A 9,887-nucleotide genomic window follows, 5' to 3' on the forward strand; every position below is an offset into this window, starting at 1 on the left:
CACTCTTTGTTATATTGCAGCCATTTGCTTAAATCATTTAAGTTAATTTTTTTTCCTCATTAATGTACACACAGCACCCCATATTGACAGAAAAACACAGCATTGTTGACATTTTTGCAGATTTATTAAAAAATAAAAACTGAAATATCACATGGTCCTATGTATTCAGACCCTTTGCTCAGTATTTAGTAGAAGCACCCTTTTGATCTAATATAGCCATGAGTCTTTTTGGGAAAGATGCAACAAGTTTTTCACACCTTGCATTCCTCCTTGCAGATCCTCTCCAGTTCTGTCAGGTTGGATGGTAAACGTTGGTGGACAGCCATTTTTAGGTCTCTCCAGAGATGCTCAATTTGGTTTAAGTCAGGGCTCTGGCTGGGCCATTCAAGAACAGTCACAGAGTTGTTGTGAAGCCACTCCTTCGTTATTTTAGCTGTGTGCTTAGGGTCATTGTCTTGTTGGAAGGTAAACCTTTGGCCCAGTCTGAGGTCCTGAGCACTTTGGAGAAGGTTTTCGTCCAGGATATCCCTGTGCTTGGCCGCATTCATCTTTCCCTCGATTGTAACCAGTCGTCCTGTCCCTGCAGCTGAAAAACACCCCCCCAGCATGATGCTGCCACCACCATGCTTCATTGTTGGGACTGTATTGGACAGGTGATGAGCAGTGCCTGGTTTTCTCCACACATACCGCTTAGAATTAAGGCCAAAAAGTTCTATCTTGGCCTCATCCGACCAGAGAATCTTATTTCTCACCATCTCACCAAACTCCATGCGGGTTTTCATGTGTCTTGCACTGAGGAGAGGCTTTTGTCGGGCCACTCTGCCATAAAGCCCCGACTGGTGGAGGGCTGCAGTGATGGTTGACTTTCTACAACTTTCTCCCATCTCCCGACTGCATCTCTGGAGCTCAGCCACAGTGATCTTTGGGTTCTTCTTTACCTCTCTCACCAAGGCTCTTCTCTCCCGATAGCTCAGTTTGGCCGGACGGCCAGCTCTAGGAAGGGTTCTGGTCGTCCCAAATGTCTTCCATTTAAGGATTATGGAGGCCATTGTGCTCTTAGGAACCTTAAGTGCAGCAGAAGTTTTTTTGTAACCTTGGCGAGATCTGTGCCTTGCCACAATTCTGTTTCTGAGCTCTTCAGGCAGTTCCTTTGACTTTATGATTCTCATTTGCTCTGACATGCACTGTGAGCTGTAAAGTCTTATATAGACAGGTGTGTGGCTTTCCTAATCAAGTCCAATCAGTATAATCAAACACAGCTGGACTCAAATGAAGGTGTAGAACCATCTCAAGGATGATCAGAAGAAATGGACAGCACCTGAGTTAAATATATGAGTGTCACAGGAAAGGGTCTGAATACTTAGGACCATGTGATATTTCAGTTTTTCTTTTTTAATAAATCTGCAAAAATGTCAACAATTCTGTGTTTTTCTGTCAATATGGGGTGCTGTGTGTACATTAATGAGGAAAAAAAATTAACTTAAATGATTTTAGCAAATGGCTGCAATATAACAAAGAGTGAAAAATTTAAGGAGGTCTGAATACTTTCCGTACCCACTGTATATATAAATATACATTTGTCAACAAAATATACCTGTATAGTTTGTACATTTTTATTTCATATTAAGTTTTAGTTATTTTGGTACTTCAAGTTAAACAAAAATAAAAAATGTTTCATTTCCAAACAGTTGACAGTTTTATTTTATTATTACTATTATTATTTTATATATATTTTTTTTAATTAGATAAATAGTAATAATTTTATATTATTATTTTCATTTATCTTTATTATCATCATTACTCAATTTACTTATTTCAGATTACTAAAGCTTAATCTTAAATTAATAAAACTGTACAGACATATTTTGCAAAAAAATATATAAATCTTGAAATAACTTGTCTTAACCAAATTAAATAATAATAATTTGGTTAACACGTTATTTCAAGTTTTTTGTTGTTGTTGTTATTGTTTTTTTTTCTCAAAATATGTCTGTACAGTTTTATTAATTTAAGATTAAGTTTTAGTTATCTTAGTACTTCAAGTTAACGAACATAGGAAATATTGCATTGGCAACTAGCTGACAGAAAAGAAGTTAAAGTTTTTTTTATATTGTATTTCATTTAATTTACCATTTATTTTATTGCAGGTGTTTTTTTTTTGCTGTAGTCATTTTAGTACTTTAAGTTTAACAACAGTAAGAAATGTTGCCTTGGTAATGAGTAATGAATATGTTTTAGAATGTGTTTTGATGGTTTAGATTTAGCTTTAGTTAACAATAATAACCTTTGCTTTGACATACAGCTCAGCAGTGAATTCTTGTGAAATCCCGTCTGTTGTTTCGTTCTGACAGAAGTAAACAGGATCCGTTCGAGGGCGACGCCACGACTTGCAAAAACAGCTTCAATAACCCCGCCTACTACATTCTAGAAGGCGTTCCCAACCAATCCGCTGCTCTGGCCTCTGACATGCTCCCGAGCTCCGCCCTCCCTCCGCTAGCCAATAAAACAGCTCCTCCTGCAGGCGGTGTGGGAAAAAACAAGCCGCCAAGTGGAAGTTCTGCACCGGGTCGAAGGCAGACGTCTGGACGCCCGGTTCGGCCCATCAGCGAGGAAGGGTCTTTGGAGGATGATGGGAACATCGGGTCTCTAAATCGTCCCCCGCCTGATTTCCCTCCTCCTCCGCTGCCCAAAGGCGCTCTGGAGACGGCGGAGAACTCGTTCAGAAAACCGCAAAAACTCACCGACATCAAGATCCCGCCCCCGTCTGTGGTTCCGTCCAATCCACTGTCGTCGCCCAGCTTCGTACCGCTCTCTGGGGGAGGGGGCGTGGCCTTCACTCTGGACGCTCCGCCCACGCTGAACCCGAGCTCCGCCCCTTTCCGGCGAGGAGGCGGGGCCTCGGGACTGGACGACCAGTCGTGTTCAGTGCTGCAGATGGCTAAGACGCTGAGTGAAGTAGAGTATCCGTCGGGGAGAGGCGTCTTGAAGACGAGCGCTCCTCACATCAGAGGCCTGACCTTCCCTCCGCACTCCATACAGGAGGAGAGCATCGCAGAAGACCTGCCCGAGGAGGTGATGCAAAAATACACACACACTGTGTTCATTTACACACGAGCAGCTCAGGATCCAGTGTTTTCAGTGTCTCGAAGCAGCCTGTGTCTTGGAATATTTGATACAATTTTTATAATTCTTAAATTTAAAAAGTAAATATAAATATTTTTACTTATATTAATTTTATAATGTTAAAATATATAAAAGAATAATAATAAAAATAAAAAAATAAGAATAATTTTTTTATTTTGTTAATAACAATAATAATAATATTAAGTATTATTAATAATGGCAATTAACAATTATTAATAATAAGATTTATTAATATAAAATAAGATTTATTACATTGTTAATTATAATACCAACAATAATTAATAATAATAGTATTTTATTATTTACATTTTTTAAAATTTGTTATTCTAATATTTTATATTTATTAATTTTATAATTTAATTAAAATATTTAAATGTTGCTAATAATTATTATTATTTTGTTACTAAGTGTTATTAATAATAACAATTAGTAATTAATAATAATTATTTATAATTTCATATAAATTATTTAAATTATGATGATAATTAATTTTATTGTTAATAATATGTATAATTATATTGTTAATAATGATAACAATAATTAATAATGAAATTATTATTAATTGGTAATTATTAATAATTATTAATGGATATTACTTTAGATTAATAAATTTAATAATAATTAGTATTAATTAAATGTTTTTAATAACAATAGAAATGTTAGAAGTCAGAAAGAGCTTTATTACCAAGTATGTTTACACGCACAAGGAATTTGACTTGACAACAGGAGCTTCCAGTGCAGAAGAAAGTATGGACATATATACATGCAGACATACAGTACATAGGAAATACACGGTAGAGATGGAATGTAATACTAATATAAGAAAAACTGAAAATTAAATAATGCATGATTATTATTCACGATTATGTGACTATAAATGACTATAAAATATAACAATAATTTATTTGTTTTGTTAGTCATTATACTATTAATATAAAATAATCTGTATTAATAAATGTTGATTGTTATTATTATTGTTGTTGTGGCAGGGTCTGTGGCATGACGAGAGCAGCAGCAGCAGTCTGTCGGTGGAGTGCAGTGTCGGCGAGTGGCTCCAGAAGCTCGGTCTGCAGCATTACGAGGAGGGACTGCTGCACAACGGCTGGGACGACCTGGAGTTCCTCAGGTGCAAACACACACCTGTCTGCATGCCGTCACAGTCACGCATGGGTTAAAGGCCAAAGCTCTCACACCTGTGTTGGCTCAAACTCTAGATGACTTTCTTTGACAAATGTGACCCTGGAGCAGAAAACCAGTCCTAAGTTCTTCTTCTAGCCATTTAGTCCTGTCCGACTCTTGGCTACTTCATCGGCCTGCATCCTCCACGTCCTTCTGTCTTTTACCGCTTCCTTGATGTCGCTCATTGTCGCTCATTGATGGTTTTCAGCCAGTGCATCCTTGGGTGGCCTCTCCTGCGTGTTCCGCTGACCAGTCCCATAATGGTAGATTTTTCCAATAACGAATCGGCTCGCATGACATAATGTTAACCGTTGCATAGTAATTTTGGCTTCAAGCGACATATCTGGCTTGATTCGATTTAGGACTTTCACATTGGTTTTCATCGCCATCCAAGGAATTCGCAGCAGCCTTCTCCAACACCAGAGTTCGAACGCATCAATCCATCTTTTGCCAGCGATTTTCATTGTCAAACTTTCACAACCATATGTGGTGATGGGAAACACGATGGCCTGGACAATTCTGCACTTCGTGGAGAGGCTAATATCTTTGTTTTGCCAGCTCTTGGTCACGTCCGCCATTGTGCCGCGACCCAGTGCAATCCTCCGCTTGATTTCAGATGTGCAGCCTCTGTCCTGCTCAATCATTGATCAAAGGTAGAAACATTTCCTCACTGTCGATCGCAATGTGGACTTGCCCGTTGCCCGTTTTCTTTGACGTTCAAATACAGGCCCAACTGTTCACTTTCCTCCTTCTCTCTGCGGATCAGTTCTTCCAGATCCTGGATGCTTTCCGCGAGCAGGGTGGTATCATCTGCGTATCTCAGATTGTTGATATTCCGGCCACCAATTTTAACTCCGATGATTGACTCGTCCAGGTCAAGCTTTCTCATGATGGTTTCCACGTACAAGTTGAATAGAAGAGGTGATAAGATGCAGCACTGTTGTACTCCTTTGCCAATTTTGAACCATTCTGTATTACCGTATGCTGTGTAAACAGTTGCCTTCTGGTCTGTGTACAACGATCGTATCAGCAAGATCAAATGCAGAGGGATGCCTAGTTCTTCCAGTGCAGTCCACAGCTTGTCGTGTTCAACACAGTCGAATGCTTTGCTGTAATCAATGAAGCATATATAGATGTCCTTCTGGTACTCTCTGCATGTCTCAATAATCCATTGGAAATTGGAAATTTGATCGCGGGTGCCTCTTTCCTTCCTAAACCCTGCCTGAGTATCAGGTAGTTCCGCTTCCAAAAATTTCCCCAGCTGCTATTGGATGATCTTTAATAAGATCTTGCTGGTGTGTGATATCAGGGTGATGGTGCGATAATTGGAGCAGTTGCTTGTGTCTCCTTTTTTTGGAATCGGGATGAACACCGACCGCTTCCAGTCTTTTGGCCATTTACAGCCTTTCCAGATGGCTTGGCACAGTGAGTGCTGGGATCGGCACTGCTTTCAGCACCTCTGATGGAATTCCATCGATTCCAGGGGCTTTCCTGTTCGACAGTTGTCTAAGTGCCCATGCGACTTCTTCCTGCAGGATATCAGGTTCAATGTTGGTACAAGGGTGCTGTTGTACTTGTTGGCTTGAATTCGCATTCAGACCCTCTGTGTACTCTTTCCACCTGTTCTTGACGGATTATTGGTTGTGCAATACTTCGCCATTGGCGCTTTTAACTGTTCCTTGCCGGGCAGTGTAGGGAAGTCGCATCCGCTTCAGTTGGGCGAATAGGGCACGGGTGTGTCCTTTCTTATTGTCCTCTTCTAATTCCTTGCATCGCTTATTCCAATATTCTTCCTTCTCTTTCCTGGCGATTTCAATTATATTGGTTGCGATATCTTTCCACAGTTCATCTGGCTGTTGTTCTTTGAGGGTGAGTGCGTCGAATCTGTTCTTCACTTCGATAGAGTACAGAGGTGACATCTTGTCCACTTGGAATCTCGGTGTGGCGATGTCCCGTTTGATCCTGTCCCACCTGAGCTTGGCTTTCATTACCAGTAGCTGATGGTCAGTCATGCAATCGGCTCCGGGGAACGTTTTGACAATGAGAATAGCACTTTTCCGTTTTTGACTGCATAAGATGTAGTCAATCTGGTTCCGATGTATCCCATCTGGTGCTAGCGACGCCGTTTTGGTTGCTTAAAACCAGTGTTGGTAATCCATAGCTGGTTCTCATGACAAAATTGGACTAAACGATCTCCGGACTTGTTCCGCTCGCCCAAGCCGCAGTTGCCTATAACGTGAGATTCGACATGGCTTCCCACTTTGGCGTTGAAATCTCCAATCACGTAAATAATGTCCTTTTTTGGTGTCTGGTCCATTGCTTTTTGAACTTCAGCATAGAATTCTTCAATGATGGCTTCGTCTATTGCTGACCCAGACAGCAACATAGTGTTGGCCCAGATCCGGCCCACATCTGGCCCATGTGAAATCCACGCGGGCCAGATGTGGGCCGGATCTGGGCCAAAACTGGTTACTGTCTGGGGATGTTGGAGCTGTTGGGGCATAAACCTGCAAGATGGTGATGTTTAGTGGTTTACCTCGAATTTGGATGGCGATCAACCAGTTGTTAATTGCTCGATAGCTTTCCACTGATCTGCTGACTTTCTTGCTGGTAATGAAGGCCTCACCATTCCTCCGGACGGTATCATTTCCTGAGGGATAGATGGTGTGGTCCCCTGATTGGAAATAGCCCCTTCCTATCCAATGGAGTTCGCTTATCCCCAGGATGTCGGGGATAAGCGGGATATCCCCAGGACCATTTCATTTTTGACAATCTGTAACTTTCCAAGGTCCATGCCACGTACATTCCATGTGCCAATTTTCATTGGTCTGGTGCAGCGCAGGCAGTTCTGTTCGATCCTGCTGGCGTCAGCAGTTGAGCGTCCAGGAGAATTTGTCTCAATTATGTCGTAAGTAGCTGGTCTACTGGGAGCATGTCTTTGCTCTTCTCCAGTCACATTTTGTCTCCGATGCCATATTTAAAGACGTAGTTGTTTGCATTCCCATGAAGTTTTTTGGCCATAACACGAGGGTAGGTGGCCAGGTTTTTTCCTCGGCCCTCCCTGGGCTCAACCACGAATGGTTGAGACCTTAGCCTATAGTTTAGCCCCGGAGGGCAACCGTAGTTGATCCCCGAAACCACAAAGAGGTTTGGGATGGGACAAGTAGCACAGGTATATTTGTAGCAATAACCCAACAATACATTGTATGGGTCAAAATTATACATTTTTCTTTTATGCCAAAAATCATTAGGATATTAAGTTAAGAAAATCTCAATTTTAAAAAATTTAACCTTATGAGTGGTTTTGTGGTCCAGGGTTACAAATGTAGTCATGTACAGTACATGTACAGTAGGCATTTCATTTTCGTTATTAGTTATTTCTCCTGTTTTCAGAAGGTTTCAGGTTGCATATTTTTAATTTAATGTCTATTAAAGGGATAAGCGGGATATCCCCAGGACCATTTCATTTTTGACAATCTGTAACTTTCCAAGGTCCATGCCACGTACATTCCATGTGCCAATTTTCAGACCTGGTGCAGCGCAGGCAGTTCTGTTCGATCCTGCTGGCGTCAGCAGTTAAGCGTCCAGGAGGATTTGTCTTAATTATGTCGTAAGTAGCTGGTCTACTGGGAGCATGTCTTTGCTCTTCTCCAGTCAGATTTTGTCTCCGATGCCATATTTAAAGACGTATTCCTACCGTAAATATATCAAAACTTAATTTTTGATTAGTAATATGCATTGCTAAGAACTTCATTTGAACAAATATAAAGATGATTTTCTCAATATTTAGATTTTTTTGCACCCTCAGATTCCAGATTTTCAAATAATTGTATCTCAGCCAAATATTGTCCGATCCTAACAAACCAGACATCAATGGAGAGCTTAGCTTTCAGCTTTCAGATGATGTATACATCTCAATTTTAAAAAATTGAACCTTATGAGTGGTTTTGTGGTCCAGGGTTACAAATGTAGTCATGTACAGTACATGTACAGTAGGCATTTAATTTTAGTTATTAGTTATTTCTCCTGTTTTCAGAAGGTTTCATGTTGCATATTTTTAATTTAATGTCTATTAAAGTTTTTCAGTGCCATTATTCATATTAATTATTATTAATAAAGTGTTAATGTTTGAAAGCAAAACCGTTTAGACAGCCATAAGTTTAGTACTATCATTTTAAATTATAAAAAAATTATTTTTGATAAAATTTCTTTTATTAGTTATTTACTAGTGCTGTCAAACGATTAATCACGATTGAGCGCATCCAAAATAAAAGTTTTTGTTTACATAATATATGTGTGTGTACTGTGTATATTTATTATGTGTATATAAATACAAACGCATGCATGTATATATTTAAGAAAAATATGTTATATGTGTATATTAAATATATTTATATAGAATATAAATATATACATGTAAATATTTTCAAAATATATACTGTATGTGTGTGTATTTATATACACATAATAAAAACACAGTACACACACACTGTATATGACATAAAACAACTTTTATTTGGATGCGATTAATCACGATTCATCGTTTGACAGCACTATTATTTATACCATTTTTAGAAATTTTCCTGTACCGTCATTTTAATTTAATGTTTATTAAAGTTGATCAGTGTCATTTGGTTTTAAAGTTCTATGGTTTAATGTTTAAAACAAAGAAATTAACACAACCATAAATTTTAGAGTTGAAATTGTACTGTTGTTCAGTTTTTAAAAAAAGTTATTAAATATTTTTTACAATGCAGTTGGGTATGACAAAACATTGACACATTTAGTAAATCATGTAGGTATCCAAAATGTTATCAGTTATTTATATTATTTTTTAGCAGGTTACTTTTTACTGTAATTTTTTTTCTCAGCGCTGCTCAGGAAGATCCAATCACACTTGATTGTGATTAGAATTTTCATCAATATATTTTTAGTTAGATTTCACAGTACAAGCTTCTCATCCAATCACGTCTCTTTCCTGCAGTGACATCACAGAGGAGGATCTGGAGGAGGCGGGAATTCATGACCCCGCCCACAAGAAAATACTGTTGGCCAGCTTAAAGCAACAGCAGCAGCAGAAATGAGATCCAGACCGAACTGAACGAGAGAAACTTTGCACTGGTAGAGAAAGTGGTTTTAATTTAATCCGATGTAATAAAGCTGGTCATTTTAGTTCATAATATTATTTAAACATGTCAGAAAGGATGTGTCACTACAGCCCCACCCTCAACTTCCTGTTGTCTGCGTCGGGAGGAAGTGACATCATCGTAACATTCCTCACCTTTGGTGACTGAAGTGTTAATTAAGAACCGTTTGTTTTTCTTGCATGTTTTATGACTTTAAAGGAAAGGGAAAAGCCAAAATCAGCAGCTCACCGTGTTTGTCCGTTTACGTTTGTTTCTCTGCCTTCGTTTGTACGAAATCAATCAGTTTGTTGGATGCACACACACACACACACACTCCCACACCCACACACACACACTCTCTCTCTCACACACACTAACACACACACACACACACTCACACACACACACACTCACACACACACACACTCACACACACAC

General features: G+C 39.2%; 1 protein-coding gene across 1 annotated transcript in view; it reads left to right on the top strand.

The window, feature by feature from the left end:
• Positions 1–9,826, top strand: part of inppl1a (inositol polyphosphate phosphatase-like 1a) — a 37,222-nt gene extending 27,396 nt beyond the window's left edge. Inside the window, exons 25-27 of the mRNA XM_016241117.1 lie at positions 2,352–3,072; positions 4,134–4,270; positions 9,308–9,826. Coding sequence (XP_016096603.1) covers positions 2,352–3,072; positions 4,134–4,270; positions 9,308–9,407 — 958 coding nt within the window. The 3' untranslated portion in view covers positions 9,408–9,826. The remainder of the gene's footprint in view (positions 1–2,351; positions 3,073–4,133; positions 4,271–9,307) is intronic.
• The last annotated feature ends 61 nt before the right edge of the window (positions 9,827–9,887 follow it).

The sequence above is a fragment of the Sinocyclocheilus grahami genome, unplaced genomic scaffold (assembly GCF_001515645.1).
Source record: "Sinocyclocheilus grahami isolate Dianchi unplaced genomic scaffold, SAMN03320097.WGS_v1.1 scaffold613.1, whole genome shotgun sequence".
Lineage (NCBI taxonomy): Eukaryota > Metazoa > Chordata > Actinopteri > Cypriniformes > Cyprinidae > Sinocyclocheilus > Sinocyclocheilus grahami.